The sequence below is a fragment of the Esox lucius genome, chromosome 3, assembly GCF_011004845.1.
Source record: "Esox lucius isolate fEsoLuc1 chromosome 3, fEsoLuc1.pri, whole genome shotgun sequence".
NCBI lineage: Eukaryota > Metazoa > Chordata > Actinopteri > Esociformes > Esocidae > Esox > Esox lucius.
Window position 1 is genome coordinate 22696731 of NC_047571.1, and position 22064 is coordinate 22718794.

Here is a 22064-nt window from a genome sequence, read left to right on the forward strand (position 1 = left end):
TGGGGTGAATAGGAGAGACAGAAATATTGATTGTATTACCAAAGTAATGTTCTGTGGGTAAGGCACCTGATGACATATATATGTAGTTAATTTAGCAGATACTCTCATTCAAAGTGACTTACAGTAGTGAGTGCACACATTTTCATATTCACAACCCTTGCATTGCAAACTCCATGCTCTTACAAATAAGTTACCTGGGACCCCACAGCTTACAAAACCAATATTTGGTTTATTGAGGCTATCTTTTATTTGCATCCTAAATTATTTCTACAGACCACAGGGAAGTTCACAGCTGAACAACTTTCCTGGGACCACAGTTAGCAATTCCTAGCGTAGAGCACTCAAGCGGTTGGTCAGATTGGAATCTATGTAATCACATTGATCCCTAAAGAACAACAGAGAACAAAAGGGCCCATCACCCACTTGTGTTATGCAATGTAATGACTTACCTGGACCACCTACTGAGATGCCTTTTGTTAAATAAATCAACTGTTCAATGAGGGTAAATATCATGAGTTGCATTGAAACACACAAGATAGACTGGGTTAACTTTAGAAATTAAATATTTAATCATTTTCATAGTGACAGCCTATTACAATTAGACATAGTTTTAATCGGTTTTAACGTACGACGGATGAACGTTCTGCAGCTTTTTCCACCATTATTTTCCCTATGGTTTTTCTCGCGTGATTTCGATGCGCTGTTACCACTGAGCAATAGAAGCTTGTTGTCCGCCATCACTGCAAGGAGAAGCTAGGTAAAAATTTAAACAAGAGGAGTGACAACAACAGCGCAGAGAGACGGACCCAAACCCAAGGGGAAGGTCGAGGGGGATCTTTACCACTTAGCATTAGCAGGCCTCCCTGTTGCAGCCCAAAATAGTATTTCATGTTAACGAAGAGACGACGGACGTACTAACTAATCATGTCCAACCTCAAAGGCGGCGTCAAGAAGGACACCAAGATGAGGATAAGAGCCTTTCCTGTAAGTACTGTCCGGGTACGCTGAGACGCGAGCACTGGGGATGTCACTTGCTAGCTGATAGGCCTGGCTAGCTGAACAAATACTTAGAAAATGTCACTGTCAGCTAGCTTAGCTTTATATTGCTTGGATTCGTATTTAGGCTACTAAAGTTACTTGGCTAATTCATTCGATATTTTTTCTGTTTTTTGTCCACACTGAAATGAAAATATGCTCTACTAGTTTGTAAACTAACATACGCTACTAACGTACGGTATAGATGACAGCGAATACACTGCCAGTCAGCTGAGCTAACTAGCCAACTGTTAGCTAACTACTACCTAGCGTTGCTCTGCGACTGTTAGCCAAAGCGTTAACTTAGCAAGCTACTAACCTTCCTTTGGTTACAAACAAGGTAAATAGTTGGCTAACTAACTTGCATATGACATAGTTAATGGTATGCCTAGTTGGAGAGCTAGCTACCCCATTCACATTCGCTAGCTAACATTACATAGCAATTGTAACTGCTGTGTAGATGCCTTTTGCTAAGGCTACCAAGTTTGCCAGTCTATCGAATGAGTTAATTGTCTACGTGTAACTTACATTAGCTAGTTACAGTTGGTAGCTACATTAAATTAAAAGGCTGCTAACTACTTGTTCATTGTAAATAACTTGTCAGGTATCGAATGTTATTTTGCTTATTAGATATCGCCACTACAGACAGTAGGTTGCTAGTTGTTTATGTAGCTATTTAGCCAGCCAGACTGCTAGCTTGGATATATAAATTAATATTAATGATGCTGATATATAATATGGTACGTTCCTGACAAGTATGACACAGATTTAAAATAACGTAACTACGTTATTAGTTACCATAAATATGTCTATTGCTTGATTTTGATACTCTCCAAGTGGAAAGCTGCTTCCCTTTTCTCTACTACAGGTTATACGTCAGAAATATCCTAGTTGTCTAACTCGTTAACTGACTACAGACAATAACAGGTAGTGATCTAGTAACATAGAGTGCACCTGTGATTAGCAAAGGAACTAGTCGCCATTTAGTGCAGTAGGTTTTTGAGGGAAATCTGTTACACTGTAAAAACTAGGCTTATGTTCCAGAACTAGCCAAACTGCAAAAACGATAGTGTATTGGTCTGCATTGAATGTCTTTTTTTTGAGTGAAGCTGCATAATGTTAGATGCCAGACTGGCTGCATGTGTGAAGGAATGACATTGCAGTCAGAGCCTTGGGCTTAGCCAGAAGTATGACTGTCCATTAATATCTCTCCCCCATCTCTCTTTCTCTTCTCATACACACACACACACACACACACACACACACACACACACAGTGTCAGTCTGACCGCTTGAATGCTGCTCTGCCATGTGAGTGTTTCTGTGACCACGCACTCAGTCTGTGTACACCAGGGTAGTAGCCAGGATATGCAGTTTTCCCTGTCTGCTTACCTGTAACAGCTCCACTGAAAGGTATTACTAAGCTTGAGGATTAGGCCATGGTCAGAAGTGAAGAAGCATTTTTGCCATACAAAACCGCTTTATCCTACTCTGAATGTTTGAATCTCCAAATGTAGGCCCATCAAACTGCTTTGTTCAGTGTAGTGCTGTCAACTGTGTGCGTGTGTGGGGCCTATGTTTTAGCTTGGAAATCTGCTGTGGGGAACTGGTTTTCAGGAAACTGGTTTCTAATTAAACAGTTTAGGCAGTTTTTCCCTTTGGCACTTGTTGGCTTGTCCTGTTACCCCTTAGTTCAGTTGTTGGCCACAGTGTAATGGCACAGTTTATGTCATTACTTTTTGGAGGGGAGGCACTCCATGTCGAAGAGTTACTTGTTGGTACGGCCCTGCTCTCATTTGAAATTAACACATTTTTAAACATTTGTGCATATATTTTTCAAGACATCCTAAATACCTTGTGTACATAAGTATTCAGGCCCTCAGCCACAAGCTTTCAAATTCAGCTCAGATTTGTCCTGTTTTCTCCGAACATCCTTGGGGTCCTTTGAACTTGATTGAAGTCCACTAGTGGCATGTTGTATATAAGGCATGCCTGACAGTGCATGTGAGAGTGAATGCCAAGCCATCAGGTCCCATGACCTCTATAAACCTCTGAGAGCGAATTATGTTGAGGCTCAGTTCTGAGGAAGGTTGTAGAAATGGCAGTTAATACTCTGAGAGCAAGAGTGGGAAAAAATTATCTGGTCTAATGAGACATTAGTGAGAATTCTTCTTAGAGCCAGGGACTTGGAGGTCTGGCTTAAGGGTGAGATGAACGGAGCAAAATACAGCGAGGTCCTTGAAGAAAACCTGATCCATAGCACTGGACCTCAGACTTGGATGAAGATTCATCTTTCAGCACGACAACGATCTGAAGCAAAGCAGCCAAATCAACGCTGGACTGGCTTTGGGACAAGTCTGTGAATGTCCTTGAGTGGCCTAATTCCGGACTTGCACCACACTGATTTTTGAAAGTCTCTTTTGCAACAACAGGTGAAGGGGTCTGAATACTTTCTTAGAATATGAGTAAAATAGGCTTGTTCTTTTTCCCAAAATATTATAATGAATCGATTGAAAAGCAACTTCCCAAGATCATGGGCATCGTTAAAATTAAATGCGAGTTGACCTCTGATTGGCCAGCACATCCTTCTCTAGACCACTAATGGGCAGACTGTATATATTTTGTGAGGCAAATTTGATGGATTCATGTATTGGCCACGTCAGTACAGGACGAGTGCACAAAATGAGTTGTTTTATTGGGCAGTTTAATAATTTTGACTCTGCCTCTCTAGTCTCCATTACTTCTCGTTTGTTAGTGTCAGTTTAACAGCCATCCCCTGCAGACCAACATGTGGCTTTGATGCCAAAGTGTAGCCTCCAGCCCTTGCCTTGTGTGTTTAGTAGGTGTGTGGTTATCGCTGGACTCATTGATATGTCTTCTGCTCAGGTGATAGGGCCTCACAGAGGTTTGAATGGGGGACGGTATGGTCAAATTGACAGGATTTCATTGCTTAATAAGTTGTCATCTTAGAAATTGTTGTTATTGACACACACAAACCTTTTTCCATATCTTGGAATTCTCCATTCTACTGCACCTACCTAGTGAAATGCATGCCACTTTTCCCAAACCAATTCTTGCATGAATTAATTATGTTTATGCGGGCAGGCTAGCAAATCTGTACTGGTTTGTTTTTGTCATAGGTTATTGTGAATTACCATTAGCTTAACGCTGGCCAGTATGTAACCTTCTGTGTGAATTTCTGTCCCTTTCTATACAACAACAAAAGCCTAAGCCCACGTCTATATCATCATGCTATTTGTATGTGACTTTCCATGTGTGCTGCTGTACCACCACAAGCCAAACTGGCCTAATACAAAGGTTTTGACCACAATTAGCTGGATCACTGGATTTTCTACTGCTATTTTCTAACTTCTCAAACTGTCCCTCTACCAGTGAGCCGCACAGTCACATAGATGTGTAGTTCATGGGTCACTGGTGTAGTCTCATCAGTTTGAAATGTTTCCTGACAAGGTGTGCTCCTACCACAACGGGGAAACACTGTGATGTCATAATGGGCTGTTTCCTTTCTTCCTGTTATTGTCACTCAGGTTCAGTCCCTGGTGGCCTCTGCTACTTGTACCATATGAAAGCAAGCTCTCAGAAAAATTTGATTAAGCAGTCAGATCCTCAAGTATGTGTCAAAAAAAATTGTATTAGGGGCAGGGTCAGCTTGTGGGTGAGTTGATCATAATCTTATGTAAAAAAAATTGAGATTGTACATCTAAGACGCCACTAACACTAAGACCACTACAGACTAGCATTGTTGTTCTTCTAAACATTGACAACAAGTTGCAATCAGCCGTGTCCTCCATTACCCTCATGACTGGTCAGGCAAGTTCTAATTAGTTGAGAAAGACGTCACCTGCACTGATTCTCAGAATGAGGAAACGACACCTTTCCAAGAATGAACGGACACAGGTGAAAGCGGATGTACTGTTCTGTTAGCGTTAGCTCTTTGTCACTGTGTGCCCTTAGTCATTGTTTGCTCTCTTTCCTAGATGACAATGGATGAGAAGTATGTGAACAACATCTGGGACCTCCTGAAGAATGCCATCCAGGAGATCCAGAGGAAGAACAACAGTGGGCTGAGCTTTGAGGAGCTCTATAGGAACGCCTACACCATGGTGCTGCACAAGCACGGTGAAAAGCTCTACACAGGCCTGCGTGAGGTTGTCACAGAGCACCTCATCAACAAAGTAAAGGACTACGCCTCCCATGATGCACCACTTTGTTTATTTTTCTAATTACAGCTGCAACTAACAACTAAAGCAAACCATTTGATATGAAGTCAGTAGGAAGCCTGTACACATACAGTACCACAGTGGAATCCAGTTGGCACAGTAACTACAGTGCTCAAGTGAAACCGTCCCATCTTAATAAAAGGTAGATGGGTGCTATGTGCCATATAGGCTACTGGCTACCCTCCAAACAGAACCAGACACACTTGATGATCCGTCTTTATTAGCATGGCAGTACAATAGCATTGTATTCGGTCTTGCATCCATCCAAATATTCGCCAAACGCAGGTTTTTATTAAAATGTGGCACCTCTCATGAATGTAATGTGCAGTGTAGAGTCACTTCAGACAGCTGGGGCCAGTACCCGTGTGTGTCCGTAGCACTACCAAAACAGTCCTCCCAACCTAATATCAGCATATTTCCATGGAACCTTCTGTCCGTAATAATACCGTCTGTGTCTTTTCACAGGTACGGGAAGATGTCCTCAACTCGTTAAACAATAACTTCCTGCAGACATTGAATCAAGCGTGGAACGATCACCAGACAGCCATGGTCATGATCAGAGACATCCTCATGTACATGGTAGGTCTTCTGCTTTCTGCTTTGTCTGTTTCGGTGTTGTATTACTATAAACATTGACTATTATCATGGTCACGTCCTCTTCAGCTGGTTAAGCATTGAACCTTTTTTTCCCCACATCATTCTCATTTAACTTCTGAAAGTATTGCCAGACACCCTGAACCTCACTGCTGTCCTCTCCTGGAACAGCGGGGACCAATAAGTTGTCGTACTTCCCGAGAACACATGCATCTTTCATAGTGAGCTGGGGAGGGAGGAACGGGGGGGCGTGGTGGCATGGAAGGACCAGCGACCAGGCAGACTGATTCCGCATTGTGCAGTGTAGGCCGAAGGCCTGTTTGATGATCACAAGCTTTATCTCGCTTCTTTTTTTCCCTCTGAACTGAAGCGGGGCGTATTGTCATATTTCACGTTCTTATTGGTCGTAAAAACATAGTCACAAAACACACAACATTTATGCTTGCAGGTTTTGGCTTGACAAAATGAAATTGATATTATTAATACAATTATTATGACTAAGTGTGCGTGTGCGCGCGCAGTTGAGCAGAGTCAGCTTTGGGGAGTTTCATATTACACGCGCTGTAAGTTGCCTGAAACATTAAAAAGCCCAGCGTTGAAATAGCATTACATAAGGTAACAACATGGACCGGTCCTTATGCCGGGCAGGCGCAGCCTTCTACTACTATGAGCCCTGTTAGCCCTGTGCAGAAACAAAGAGCTACTGTTCAGTTTCTCCTGTTTGTTGGGGGGACTAGCGGCAACCCTGCCTGATTTACTGTAGCTGTGGGGCTGTGTGTTTGTTTGAGGAGAGCACGCTGGAGGTGGGAGGCCATGAGCCAACACAATGACACATTCACACTGCAGTTCTCTCAGGAGATTCTTTTGTCTCTCGCTCTACCACCGACCCCCTCTCTTCCTAATTTTCTCTCTCTCTCTCTCTCTCTCTCTCCCTCCCTCTACCTCTGTCTCTCCCACCTTTCCCCTTGGTGTCGGGTCCTGCGTTGCTCTACTGCGGTATCGGCAGGCCGGCCCACTCAGTGCGGTCTGCGGAAGCGAGCTGCGAGGGGGGGGGGGGTCAGCGTTGTTGTTGTTGTACATTAGACTATGTGCTGACGATTTGATGACCTGGGAGGAGTTAGTCATGTTCCAGACGTCTCTTGTGTCTAGCTGTGTATCGGTTAGTCCGACTGAGCACCGCGCAGACCTGACTGTCGCATGGGAAGTTCCACTAACAAAGTGATGCTGAGATCTTTTGACTTGAAATCCATTATTGCAAAGTAAAATCATACAACTGTAAACACAAGGACTACTTTTAACAGTTTCCAAGGGAAGTCTACAAAAACACCCCCATCTTTTTCTCCTCACTGCTTCCTTGTCTGTTAATCTGCGTAATCTATCCATAACGGTGCCAAGAGTCTCCGCCGGGACACACACACACAAAGTATTCAGTTATGTCCCAGTCCATGCTGTTTGTAAGTGGCTGTGCTGCTCCACCAGGACCGGGTGTACGTGCAGCAGAACAACGTGGAGAACGTCTACAACCTGGGCCTCATCATCTTCAGGGACCAGGTGGTGCGCTACGGCTGCATCCGGGACCACCTCCGCCAGACCCTGCTGGACATGATCGCACGGGAGAGAAAAGGAGAGGTGGTGGACCGGTAAGGACTGTCCTGGGCTCCAGAATAGGAATGCTGATCTACAGACCAGTTGGATTTTTCCCCAATCATAATGAAGCGACCTGGTGACCCGATCCTGGGTCCGCACTGCTTAGTGTCACATGTCCTGCTCTGGTTGATCAGGTAGTTTCTGTTCAGTTAGGTTGTTGTCCGGTGCTCATGTGCAGCTACATGACAATGGCTGACCTTGTGATGTAACATCTGAGCTCTGAAACATGCACAGATCAGTTCTATATAAGCCTTTAAGGGCCATAGCTTAACCTATTCACAGAGGACACTGACTTGGTTAGTAAGGGACGTATACCGCCCTTCCTTATACATGAACACCCACGACAGAGCTGGGTGATGTGGGTGAATATTTTAAATTGATGCAGTGACAGTTATTAGAAGGCATTGTGTGATTCATTGTGCTGCTAGCATGGTTTGCCACTTTCTTTCTGAACCTGCAGTAATTGGTCGGCGTCAGATCATTTTTCAGTTTGTCAGACTGATGTTTTTTCTCCGTTCGATAACTCTGTCTAGTGTGAGGACTCGTACATCTCTGGACCCCCGTCCACACGGTTGAGTTGTGAAACACAGACTTATTAAAATCTCCTTTTTTTCTGTTTCAGGGGAGCCATCAGAAACGCCTGTCAGATGCTGATGATTCTGGGCTTGGAGGGCCGGTCTGTGTACGAGGAGGACTTTGAGGGCCCCTTCTTAGAAATGTCAGCAGAATTCTTCCAGGTGGGTCGGGCATCATTTTACACTGTCGTTTTCTTTTCTTTTTTTTCACTGACTGCTGAGATTTTTTGATGATGCTGTCATGGCGGCTGAAATAATAGAAATGTGTAAGTATTGCTTAGTTACACATTTCTATTGTGTACTGTCAAGATTTATTTAGTTTGTCACTTCTCCGTGTCCTCGTCTCCCCCCAAATATCACTGTTTGATGATTTTATGGGTGTGGGACTGTGGATGGCTGATGTTATTTATTTTTCTCGCTGACAGCATTTTTAGCAGGCTTAGTCATTTTGATAATTTGAGTTTCTGCTTTGATTTGTACATCATATTAAGACAGCCATATCAAAAATGGTCCTTTCACATTTTTTCCTATTTTCCTATGTTGCATAATTTAAGCCACTGCTTTGTCATCCAGTTGTATCTGCACACTCAACATGCTCTGCCCCTGGTTAGATGGAGAGCCAGAAGTTCCTAGCGGAGAACAGTGCTAGTGTGTATATAAAGAAGGTGGAGGCCAGAATCAATGAGGAGATCGAACGGGTGTTGCACTGCCTGGACAAGTCCACAGAGGAGCCCATCGTCAAGGTGGTGGAGCGGGAGCTCATCTCCAAACACATGAAGACCATTGTGGAGATGGAGAACTCTGGCCTGGTCCACATGCTGAAGAATGGCAAGACTGAAGGTGAAACAACGTTGAGATCAAGTGCAATATAATCCTGTCTAATGTGAACCTGCACACTGAAATGAGGTTTTTGGAGAGCAGGGCTTTTATTTTCCAAAAAGCCTCTAGGATCTAGTACTCCCTTCTGTGCCATTTTGTTCCTTATATTAACAGTTATTTTTGCTTTAGGGCTGATTCCCTTTAGTCGGTTGTTTGGTCAATAGGCTGTTGGTTGGCGAAGATGTTTATAAACGAGCAGTTGAAATTATTCATTTGTTGAATAATTTTCAGTGATTATAATGTAATTGTATAAGCTACCCACAGCTGTAATAGTAAAACTAACTGCTTGTTCAGAACCTAAATCTTGTCTTCATTAGCATTAATGTGTTAACTAAGTTGGCCCAATTCAGATGAGTGATCAGAAAGTTCAAGGGGACTTTTATATTATACATTTAAAATACATTAGTCACTATACCTGGGTAATATTTTTTGCTAAACAGGCTACATTTGTGTGTTTGTGCTTATAGAACTGCAATTTCAGTATCTTTGCAATTTTGAGTGTGGATATGATATACAACCCCTTAACCCCTGAATTATCTATTTCCCCTCTTCGTCTCCCCTCCTCACTCTCCAGACCTGGGCTGCATGTACAAACTGTTCAGCCGTGTGCCTAATGGCCTGAAGACCATGTGTGAGTGTATGAGCTCCTACCTCAGGGAGCAAGGCAAGGCTCTGGTGTCAGAGGAGGGAGAGGGCAAGAACCCCGTTGACTACATCCAGGTACGATGCAAGGCCACCAAGCTGAACACTGAAGGGTGGTGTCCTGGACACGTTAACCATAGATCTGGACAACAACAGCTAAAGTCTCCATTGAGCTTACATTTTAGTCCAGAACTAAGCTTAATGTCTTCCTGGGAACCGGCCACTGAAATCCAATGCGCTTGGGATTGTAGGATAGTGGTAGTAAGCATTGAAACTAATGTTTTACTTTGTTCTCTTTAGGGCTTTTGATTGTTAAATTCTGATGCCCGTTAGTTAGTTACCACTTTTACTGGAATAGTGTCTGTATATGTCATGGCTTACACTAGTGGGTGCTGTGATCTCAAATGCCCTTTAAATAAAGTTGGACTTGATTCTTCCGCCTTTAGGGCCTTTTGGACCTGAAGACGCGGTTTGACCGTTTCCTCTTGGAGTCGTTCAACAATGACCGGCTCTTCAAACAGACCATCGCCGGGGACTTTGAGTACTTCCTCAACCTCAACTCACGTTCCCCCGAGTACCTGTCTCTCTTCATCGATGACAAGCTAAAGAAGGGGGTCAAAGGGGTACGACGTTCTAGGGTTCTACCAGTTGAGAGTTCCATTGGAATTGTTAGATGGTCTAATCTCATATGGTGCCTTAGCTCTGACCCGACCCGAGACAGACTTATAGCTCCCATGTGTGTCATTAGCATTAAAACTTGCTTTTCTGCTTCACTCTAAAGGGGAAAGAAATATGAAATATTTAAACTATTCAACCTATCTTAACTGCATCTCTCTGATCTCCAGCTGACGGAGCAGGAGGTGGAGTCCATCCTGGACAAGGCCATGGTGCTGTTCCGGTTCATGCAGGAGAAGGATGTGTTTGAGAGGTACTACAAACAGCACCTGGCCCGGAGGTTGCTCACCAACAAGAGTGTCTCGGACGATTCAGAGAAGAACATGATCTCTAAGCTTAAGGTGAGGAAAGGCCTGGTTTGAATTCACACATGGAAACCCAGAGGTGTTTACAGGAAAATATTAATTGTGTCGATTGCGCAGCTAAAAGTGTGACCGGCGTTGTTGTATCTCATCTGTCCAGACGGAGTGTGGCTGTCAGTTCACCTCTAAACTGGAAGGGATGTTCAGAGACATGAGCATCTCCAACACCACCATGGATGAGTTTAGACAACACTTACAGTCCACGGGGGTATGACTCCTCTCAGCACACATCTACCATCTGCTTCAACACTCATGTCTGATTTACCAATCGTTTATGCATGATTCATCCAAGGGAAATGGCTCAACATTTACATATGTTGGAGGTCCTCCTGTTTAATAAATGCAACGCTATGTTTTGTTTTGTGGCTGTCTTCTGTTACTCCCAGGTCTCTCTAGGGGGTGTTGATCTCACAGTAAGAGTACTCACCACGGGTTACTGGCCCACACAGTCGGCCACGCCCAAATGCACCATTCCCCCCTCCCCCAGACACGCCTTTGAGGTATTTAGAAGGTAGGACTAATCTGCTTATTTTTTCTTTCTTTAAAAAAATAAAATATTTGTTCTCTTGAGTTATAAGGAATCGGCTTGTTGGTTGATGAACGGTATAAGTTATGCATCTCCTCTGGCAGGTTCTACTTGGCCAAACACAGTGGCAGACAGTTGACACTCCAGCACCACATGGGTTCAGCTGACCTCAACGCCACCTTTCACGGGCCCATCAAGAAGGTACATGACTGTCCCACCTCCAATATGGACTATATAGAAGCACAACTATACAGGATATTAGCTATACAATGTTAATGCTCAACTTAACCCTTTCACCCTCTTCTCCTAACCCTCCTCCTCGTCTGTCCGTATCTCCAGGAGGACGGTTCTGAGGTCGTAGTGGGAGGAGCCCAAGTGACAGGCTCTAATACCAGAAAACACATACTGCAGGTGTCAACCTTCCAGATGACAATCCTTATGCTCTTCAACAACAGAGAAAAGTCCACGTTTGAAGTAAGAGCCAGAGATGTGTACAGGCCTCAGTTTCAATCAAATGGAAGTGATCGGTGGCGAGTGGAAGAAACTAAATCTTTCATTTCCTTCACTCCCTCTACTCCCACTACTCCCACTACTCCCTCAACTCCCACCACTCCCACCACTCCCTCTACTCCCACCACTCCCTCTACTCCCACCGCTCCCTCTACTCACACCACTCCTACCGCTCCCTCTAATCCTACCACTCCCTCCACTGCCTTTTTTATATGCATTCTCCGCTTCCCCTTTTATCCTATTCCTCCTTCATTCTCTAACCTCCTTCCCCTTGCTGTATTGTACTCCCCCTTTCCTTTTCTACGCCTCCTCCAGGAGATCCAGCAGGAGACAGACATCCCGGAGCGGGAGCTGGTCCGAGCGTTGCAGTCCCTGGCCTGTGGGAAGCCCACCCAGCGTGTCCTCACCAAGGAGCCCAAGTCCAAGGAGATTGAGAACGGCCATGTGTTTACAGTCAATGATCAGTTTACCTCCAAACTGCACCGGGTCAAAATACAGACAGGTCAGTATTTGTGTAGTCTGGGCCTTAATCAATCTGTATTTGTAATTCTGATTCCATTCATTTTTATATGAACTACCCAGCCTTTTCAATGGACAACTCTGTTTTGGTAAACTGACCGCTTTGAGGGCTGCATTTAGGGCTGGGGTTCCCAAGAGTTATTGGCTTATTGATATATATTGCCTTCAGAACGTATTCGGACCCCTTCACGTTCTACACATTTTGTTGTTTTATGCATTTAATTTATAATCTTTTGAATATTTATTTTGCCATCAATATCCATACCCATAATGACAGTGACAAAGCAAAAACATGTGCTTAAATATTTGTGCCAATTTATTGATAATAATAAACAAGAATATCTAATGTCAGTGGGTATTTAGACCTTTCATTCCAAGCACACCAGAGGCCTAAATGTTAGTTTTTCTTCTCATCAGACCAGAAGATATTTTTTCCTTCTGATCCTTTACATGCGGTTTTACAAACTCCCGACAGTACGCTATATGCTTTTTACTCCGGAATGGCTTCTGTCATTACCATTCTGTCTCTACCATAGTGGAGTGCCATTGGAAAACCCTGACACCCTGTTAGAGTGGCCATTGGGTTCATGGTCCCCTCCGTGACCAATGTCCTTCCTCCGTCGGTTACTTGACAGTCAGCTCTAGGAAGAGTCTTAGTATTTCCAAACATCTTCCATTTCGCAATGATGGAAAACTCCTTGGAGCTTTCAGTGGTCTAGCAATTTCCTAAATCTTAACCCCAGATGTATGGCTCTCAGAGGTTTCAGTAATCAAAAATGTTCTTATGGACTTGCTGCAATGCTGTAATGTAGAGCAACTAGTTAATTAGTATGGTCTCTAACACCAGTGAAGCATAGGGGGTAATGGGGAAGGGGGCTTACAGTGAGGTGAGGAGACCCTGGGACAGGAGAGAGATGGCAATCACATCTAGCCCTGCCGGCCTTGTAAACTTTTACATATTATTTATCATCTGATTACATAAGATTGACTGCAATAAACCGAGATAAGATAACTGAGCTTTTAGGATTTTTTTCTTCCATTTTAATTTTAAGGGAACTTACTCATTTGTTACATCCCTGTTGGGTGTAACGGTACGCAAAAGTCACGGTTCGGTACATACCGACATCTATAAGTCACGGTTCGGTACGTACCGACATCTATAAGTCACGGTTCGGTACGATTTCGGTAGAGTGGAAAAAGACCTGCCAAACATAAAATTTTATTTTAATTAATTGCTAAGCTATAAACTTTGCCCTTTGCTACTGTAGTTAAAGCTGCTCTATGTAGGATCTTTTCAGTATAAAAACAATTACAGCATTTTGCTATAACTCACCAGTCAGAAAGCGGTTCAACACCAATGCCCGATAGAGAATGAAGTTCGGGATAATAATATGAAATAATATATAATTACCTGTTCCAAAAAAGTGCTAACTCACAGTTCATTGTTATTCGTAGTCTTGATAACGTTAGCTTAGAGTTTCTGGTTACTAGCTATACAGAACTAGTCTGTCTTCTTTCGCTTTGCAGTTGTCGTATATGCTAAGGGAGGAATTGGCAGTTTGTCATCCTGGTTTCTAGCTGCTATTATAGTTTCTTACTGTAAGTGAACTTTGCATTTTAAAATCCTGTTAAAATGTGCATTCACAAAATAAACTTAGGACGGAAGCTGATTGCAGAAGGCGATTGTCTGGAAAGGGAATGCTGGAACAGAACTGTCTGGAAAATAGCAGCAGGCTCCAAAAATTATAATTGACATTTCACTGACACTGAACTGTCTGTGTTCCTAAACAACTCTTAGGGGGGGCTCATCAGTTTACACAACATGTTTATATTGAATATTTTATTTTTTTATACTGAACAAATCCTACCTAATGGAGCTGTAACTGGAAAGCCGTAGTTTTCCCAAACGAGAGACCTGAAAGATACGGGAAGCCCTCAAGCTTGACGTTTGTGTTTGCCATATTTATTTACGAGACTGCATAACATGTTCTAGGCTACTTCAGTTGCTAGGTTACATCTCCAAGATCTGTCTCAAGATCTGTTAGTTTCACACAAAAAAGTAACGTATATGGTTAAAACTAGACTGTATTCATTCGGATCGCAACACGTACCGATCCGAATGTCCTGTACCGAATGGTACGAATTAGTGTACCGTTACGCCCCTAGTATTTTCAAGATCTAAATATTTTCACTGGCCAAATCTGTAGGAAAAACGAGAAACAATTCTGGAATGTAAAAATAGAAATATGCTGTGCAGAAGGGATATGCCTCTGACATCTGTACTCACCTGTACTGAGCACACACTTCCTCCAGTTGCTGCTAAACAGGGGGAGTCGGACCCTGAGAGGAAGGAGACGCGGCAGAAGGTGGATGATGACAGGAAGCACGAAATCGAAGCAGCCATCGTCCGGATTATGAAGTCCAGGAAGAAGATGCAGCACAACGTCCTGGTAGCAGAGGTGGGTGGCCTTAATTGTCAGACATTAAATGGGTGGTGTTCTTGATGAAATGGGTGGTGTCCTTGATGAAATGGGTGGTGTCCTTGAAAGAGATTAATCCTAATCCTGGACTACTATGTTTTCTGAATGTAGAATATTTATTGAAAATATTTTCTTGTTTTTAGATTTAGCTCACAGGGTAAGATGAGTCCTTCCTGTACTCTCTACGTTTTACTTATTTACTAAATTTGTTTGACTTGAACAAAACACAATGATCAACATTTCTGTTAATATGTAAGATCTAGCCAACTGGTTTGTTTTAATCTGTTTTCTTCCATTCCACTCTTTGGCTGAATTCATTTAACAGTGGCTCTTCCACTTCCACTAGAATTAACCTGCCAAGGCAAGTCGGCCAACACAATTAGTGAATCATTAATTCAGTCAACCCCACTTTAGAATAGTTATCTATTTTCCCAGTCTTCCTCTCAAAGGGGCATATAAAATGCACAAGCCCTAGACAGAACCCGCATTCTGTTACCAGTAATTGAGTAACTATTCTTTTTATACTTGAAAGCTGTCTGGATTTTTTTTTTATCATTTTATTTTTCAAATCTATTGACTATTTATATTAGCATCCATGGATGTCATCCTGGATTGGTCCATGACACATCACAGTGGGGGCTACCACCAGACAGTAATAGCTTACCCAGCAGCCCACAGGCCTTGCAGTGAAGAACACTGGTGTAGAGTGTAATGGTTTTATGGTTCTTCCTCTCCATAGGTTACCCAGCAGCTGCGGGCCCGGTTCCTGCCCAGCCCTGTGGTTATTAAGAAGCGCATTGAAGGACTAATAGAGAGAGAATACTTGGCACGGACGCCAGAGGACCGCAAAGTCTACACCTACGTTGCATAAGAGGAGCAGAGCATTGTGGAGGAGGAAAGATGGATGGAGGGGTGTTTGGACTGTTGTTTGCATGGACTGGGATGTTTCTTTTAAAAGATAAACGCTGGGAAGCTAACTCATCCACAAAAATGAAAAATAAAAACCAGACGTGAATGGCAAAATTACCACAAAATCAAAATCCGTGTTGTAGATGATTTGAAGTCAGGCCCCCACTACTCTCATTCCCTGTGAGAATTTCAAAATGGATGGATTCCAGCTTCGAGCTTTTCACCGTTTTACCCTTGTAGAGATCTACTTAAAGAATCCCTTGGGAAAGATGTGAATGCACCACACGTTTTTTTTTTTTTTCAATACTGTATAAAATTTAGAAAATGAATTATTAAAAACAAAACAGCAAATGTGGATTGCTACAAAAAAGAAATAAAAATATTGAATATTGAGGTTTTATTTATTACCCAAGTTGAAACATTGTAATTTTATGTGGATCCTTCAAGCTGGAAATACATTGTGGTGTTGTAAGTTTAGTGACTGGATCAATGAAAGCAGACACATTCTTGACCTTGTGTTCACAGTACCAAGTCCAACAAGCACCATTTAGATTTCCACTTTTTTCTGCTCTCCTCGGCTGTAAAAACCTATTGTAATTGGTGTAATCCTGAAGTCAGCTGATGTAATTGGACAAGAGATCCATTTTGTTATGAGCCCTTTTTCTTTTCTTTTTTTTTAACACCTAACTTGAGCTTGTAGTTGACTGAAAACAGTTCACAGAAACAGCCTGGGGAACAGTTACCATGGGAGTGGCCGTTAAGGTATGAGGGCCAGGAAACGTAGCCAGGGTGGCGGGGTTATCATCCCTACCTTTAAACGCTATGGGGCCTTAACTGGTAACCCGGGGGTCAGGATCAGTTTAATGCCACCCTACACAGGGCAATGTCCCAAATTACTAAGATGGCTGATAAGGGAACACCGCTTACAACACCACTTCATTTTAAAAGTTGACCGTCCCTAAGCGCTCGCCCCAGACAGTTTCCCATGGGGGAGTCCCTGTCTACACCGGGCGCCCTTTTGATTGGCCTTTTGAGCACTGGTCCGATTCACAGAAGCTGCCCCCTGTGCCCTTGGTTCAGTTGGAGGGGATGAGTGAGCGACCTGGCTCGCTTGCAGGGTGCATATCGCCAGCAGTTCCTACGCCAACCGTGGTCTTGTCTCAACATCACGTTTAAACCACGTTTCTGTATCAGACTTGACGAACCTCACTGGCCAGACTCCTCGTGAGGTGCGTAATGGGTTACCCGACACCCCTCCTCACTCTCCCTGTGGCGTCAGGAAGTGCACCTGAGGTAGATTCAGATGTGACCGTGTAAAATGTCACTCAGGACCTGTTTTCTTCACACCTGGAGTCCAGGGCTGGTTGTCCACTCAAGGACCGAAAAGGACAAACCCTGTGCCGTTTTAGAGACAAGACAGCAGTGGGATGTTGTTATAGGGGCTGTTGTCATCAACTTCACTCACTTGATGTTAAATCAAATAGTCTACTTTCAGTTTTACCGTCACACTAGTGCATGTGGGTCCTGTAGGTGTCAGACAGAGATATACACACACACAGTCTGGGTACTTTATTACCAAGAAAAGACACAGGGCAGCTAAAGGACATTTCAAAGACATGAGCAATCGTGAATTCTCAGTTCATGTGAATATTTCAACCTGTACCATCAGAATGAGCTACCAACCACTTCTAACGGGCCAGGGTCACTGATCACACACAAGCCTTCTGAACAATCAATATTGAAAAATCTAAGGGCTACTTCCCATTGAAATCAAAGTGTGACAGTTAAAATGTGACTTTCATGGAGGTTAGGATTTATAAGCATTGAATCAATCCATTGAGTGTTATAACTGGTTTAATATTAAAATCTACACAAAGAGCTTAGTAATGTGGTGGTTCTGTTGGGGTCACAGCTTCAGCCAAATCCTTTCTATACTTGATACGGGCCATCGGGTCGATCATGCTTTCAATATGTTGGATCAAAACTGGGTAGCTTGTCTGTGTGAGGCTTCTTTGCATCCTGTGCTAGGGTCTCTAGCTGGGTCATGAAGAACCGGACGTCCTCAGGGGTACTGTGGGTCCAGGCCAAGGGCAGGTGGGCCGGTACTGGCTGCCGATCTGAAACACAGGTACTGACGCTACTCTTCTGAAGAGCCCAACACCCAGCCGGTGTCGAGGAGTCGGCAGTGATGTGAACTACTGGTCTCAGAGAGAGTTGCAATGTGCTCCGACTGCTACAGCAACAACGAACAATAATCAACAGTAGAAAACGTGTACCCACGTTGTCAAGTCTGAATTGCACGGCTTAACCAGACGTGCCTCTGAGCATGTGTTCCAAATTTGATCCCTCGGCTTTACTACCATGTTTTAGGTAGTAATATACATTCAGAGTGTGCTGGCCTCCTCTGCTCGTGACAGTGCCACAACAGAGACTGACTCACAGTCTCCCTTTCGTCATAAGGGGACAATGAAGTAAAGACTGACACGGAAACATTTGGGGATCTCCTCTCCCGCTACGTAAACCCACAGCCACCGTGGTGCTCACCTTGAAAGAACCTTCCACTGCGTGTCTTGCCAGCAGCCCGGGTCAGCGCCAGCCACACCACCGTGTCAGCCCCCTGCTCTGCACTACGCAGCCTCTCCCCCATCATCTGGTGGAACTGAGGCATTGATGTGGAAACCGCTGAGGACGGGGAGAGAACGTCATCTGAATGCACCAAAAATGCTATGAAATAATAAAATATGTTACGGTTTGGTACATTTGCAATCAACAGTTTTACTAAATCTGTATGAAAGTTTAAAAAGGCATAGACTGGATAAGAGAACACCAGAACAATATGTAGCTGAAACAATTTGTTCTGACATCTGATGTCCTGGACTACCCATAGACTACCCATAGACTACCCATAGACTACCCATAGCTATAATGTATGCATGCATGAATGTAAGTTGTATCGGATAAAACCATCTGCGAGGAATATTTCTGTTAGTGTGGCTCTCTCTTTACCTGGTGTGTCTGCCCATCCAGGGTGCATTACAGAGAAATGGATGGCTGGGTGGCTTTTAGCCCATTGTTCTGTCAGCACCACCTGCTGTCTCTGTAGAAGATAACAGCACATCAACCGGACTGCTGTCGGTAAAACACCCTGTGGCAACTGCTCATAAAACCAGGGCATTTCACGGCATATTTTTGATTTATTGACTCACTAACTGGATCATTTCACACAGTTTTCTCATAAACTGTAATACAATCTTAAGTCATTTACATGGAATTAATCAAATCTGACATTACAGTGATAAGCATCTCCAGACAACCTCTCCGCGTCAATGGAACATTGTTCTTCTCTTCTACCTTGTTCTGGGCATAGACCATGGTGCCGTCAAAGGGACCTTTTTCAGACTGGAGGTCAGCAGGCTGGAGCTTCTGGACCAGCATGCCTGCTGATGTTACTGTAATCTGAGGGGATAGGTGCAACACGAGTTGAGTTGGTGGTCCCAGACATTAGATAGCCACGCCAGAATGCACAAAAGAGTTCTGAAGGTTACAAGAAGAATTAGGGTTAATGTAATGCGAGGGATTAATTGGATGATCGAGTGGGTATGTTTGCTGAATCCCCACAAGGATATAGATTCCTAAAATGTGTGTTTGTGTGTATACCCACCACCCTGGGGTCCCTGCTTTTTTGAAGAAGTGGAATGAGGCTCTGGGTGAGAATATAAACTCCTGGAAGAATACAGGAGGAATACAGGACAATACATTCAATAATAATGTACATGGGCATCATATATGGCAAGTTGACCATGGATAAGAGCTGTTCTTATACCTGACGCATGGTGTACTGACTGGGTAAACCTCAACAGTCTTACCTAGGGTGTTGGTGGCAAAGCTTCTTTCCAGGCCGTGATCGTTCACCTCTCGCTTGTTCATCATGCACCCAGCATTATTAATCTGAATCAACACAAACGGGTATCCCATTAGAAGTTCTTCCTTTTTGGTCCATTCTCAAGACACCCTAGTGCTCTGTAGTTCGGCAATAAAGTGGAAGAGTGAGAGAAAGTGTGCGGTGCCTACCAAAACATTAAGGGAGGGGTACTGCATCTTAAAGGATTCAGCAAACTCCCACACCTTGTGTGTCTCAGACAGATCCAGACAGTGAAAGTATACTTCCTGGAACAGAAATGTACTTAAAGTAATATACAATCCACCTTTCGCAGGCCATGCAGATGTTATAGCTACCAAAGCAGAGTTTGTGAAACTTTATCGCTGGGTATGGCAAAAACACACACACACACACACACACAGAAGGATCCATGCACGCATACACACACATACATAGAGACACACAAACTCTTTCATCTTCTCAGACATACTGTGTTCCCCGTCTCCCTGACGATATCCTCCCTGGCCTTCTCAGCCCGCTCCTTGTTCCTGCATACCATGTGGACTGTACCACCTGGATAAAACAGGAGAGGATGCTGGTCAAACAGAATTTCCACTTCATGGCAACTTCTGCAAAATGTCAACTCCATACAGTACACTACTTTGGAGGGGCCGTATTCGAAGGCAGTGCCCCAGGGCAACGGAGTGTCATTTCATTGCACATTTTACAAAGAGGGAGAGTCAAAGAGCTATGGTTTCATACCTCTCTTTGCTATGGCCATAGCGGTGGCTTTCCCTATGCCACTATTAGCTCCTGTTATCATGAAGGACCTTCCTACCACGGCCACATCCAGCTCCTTGGGGACAAAGTGTTTCGCTGCTTGCTCGTATCCTCTCCTGTTGTGACACACAACAATCACTCAGCCAAGAAGTAATCTCTTTCTTGTGCAACCAGATCAGAACGATGCTGCCACAAAGACAAGATGTATCGGTTTTCCTTGCACTGATGAAAACTAAAATGTCACCCTCATGTGCACTATAAAACCCATCTGATTGTTTATGGATTGAACTCTTATGGTTCTTATGTCAACTCGTATACAATGGGTTCTGTTGTTGTGACTGAAGGGGGTGGTCGACCTCAGATGACAAGGCACTTCATTTGTCAAAGAGACTATTGTAATGTGAGTGAAAAGAGGGGGTGTGCGTGTGCGTGTGCGTGTGCGTGTGTGCGTGGTGCCATACAGTGTTCTAAATTAGAATATTGCCTACTGTAACAGTAAGAGTTGATTGCAAATGCTAGAAAAATATTTCACCACTATCATGAATGAGAATCAGCATTGAATAAGCTTGAGATAAAAAAAAAAGACCCCCATCTACTTCTCTTATCCCCACTTATAACTACAATTAAATATATTTACAAAATCTACAAATGACTATCGCCACAAAACAATATACAACAAATGTATGTCAAAGAGCAATTGACTAACCTTGTATATTCATGAATTCCTTTGAGAAACCAGACGATATTGCGATAGAAAGACATTGCTTTTCATATTCAAACACTCTACTCTCCGAAGCCTGCTCAGTTGTGAACAGTAAGCCCGCGGTTGAGCATTGAGTGGACTGGGACAATCATCACATGTGTCTTCAAGGATGTCGTTCGCAAACGAACGGTTCTTTTAGAACGGATCTTTTTGGTGAACTTTGGGAACCGAATCGCATTGGTAAAATGAGACGTCTCATAAGTTACAGCACTGTTCACTAAAGTCTGCATATCCGCATTGCTGAAACAGTAATGAAGTAAGTAACGAAGAGAGCTCATCTTTGTGTTTCACGTGCATTATTCGAAGATGATAACGTCAGTAAAAATAGAAGGCGACATAATAATTAGTACAGGTAAAATATACATTATTTAAATGTGCATTTCCTGCTCTAACATAATTCTAGCATAGGTGTTTAGCCTTTGTACAACATTTTCGTGTTCTGTGGTTATTTTTTAAGTAGGCTATTTTAAAGGAAGAGCTGAAGCTAAATGAGCAGGCTGTTTTAGGTGAATGGAGCCAGAAGAGCCGGCTCATCGAAAAGACTTGTGAGTCCCAACACTAGTCTTCTAGTTTTGTGTAGCACTGCCCTCTAGTCTTGAACGAGAACAACTGCAACAGTCTGTGAGACGTCAATTCATGTCATTCATTCATATTTTACCAACTATTTTAAATATAACATTTACAAATCAATATAAAATGTCTATATGTATTCGGCACATGTATAGTAATACAATACAAGTAAAAACCTACAAGTAAAGACTACAAGTAGTACTACTCAAACACTGGCATTTTAACACATTTTCCACACTGCTCAGCTTGTATCATTCTTCAATAGTTTCATTGGTTTATTTTTATCAAAGGAAGGGTTGTATCAAAAAATGATACCTTCAGCTTTACCTTTCGAACAGGTGAAACGCCCTCAACCAATCCAGAAATGTAATCCAGAGGGCCCACCCTCTACGGAATTCCAACTTGTAACCACAAAATAAGAAAAATACAGTTGTCAGGCCTTCCCCGTAAAACAGAATATTGGAACTTTGCTCAGGCG

The 22064-nt window shown here is 43.3% G+C and overlaps 2 protein-coding genes across 4 annotated transcripts; one reads left to right on the forward strand and one right to left on the reverse strand.

Annotated features, from left to right (window-relative positions):
• Positions 1 to 924: 924 nt before the first annotated feature.
• On the forward strand, positions 925 to 15932 carry LOC105024564 (cullin-3). The gene is made up of 16 exons (XM_010894569.4): positions 925 to 984; positions 5033 to 5230; positions 5741 to 5854; positions 7349 to 7509; positions 8139 to 8253; positions 8703 to 8931; positions 9545 to 9690; positions 10059 to 10235; positions 10458 to 10628; positions 10750 to 10857; positions 11036 to 11160; positions 11280 to 11376; positions 11515 to 11649; positions 12001 to 12187; positions 14518 to 14663; positions 15424 to 15932. The coding sequence occupies exons 1-16, from the start codon at positions 925 to 927 to the stop codon at positions 15553 to 15555; spliced, it is 2301 nt and encodes a 766-aa protein (XP_010892871.1). The 3' UTR covers positions 15556 to 15932.
• A 1215-nt stretch (positions 15933 to 17147) lies between these two features.
• Positions 17148 to 22020, reverse strand: LOC105024563 (dehydrogenase/reductase SDR family member 12). Of its 3 annotated transcripts, none has more exons than XM_034291524.1 (10): positions 21914 to 22020; positions 20236 to 20369; positions 19964 to 20046; positions 19665 to 19760; positions 19460 to 19541; positions 19255 to 19316; positions 18945 to 19049; positions 18600 to 18690; positions 18138 to 18275; positions 17148 to 17710 (listed from the first exon to the last, which is right to left on the reverse strand). In XM_034291524.1, exons 2-10 carry the CDS (start codon positions 20294 to 20296, stop codon positions 17559 to 17561), a joined length of 870 nt encoding a protein of 289 aa, XP_034147415.1. In that variant the 5' UTR covers positions 20297 to 20369; positions 21914 to 22020; the 3' UTR covers positions 17148 to 17558. The 3 variants fall into 3 exon arrangements, with proteins under 3 accessions (XP_034147415.1, XP_010892869.1, XP_010892870.1); XM_010894567.4 differs by lacking the exon at positions 21914 to 22020 and adding an exon at positions 20960 to 21115; XM_010894568.4 differs by lacking the exons at positions 19665 to 19760; positions 21914 to 22020 and adding an exon at positions 20960 to 21115.
• Positions 22021 to 22064: the final 44 nt, after the last annotated feature.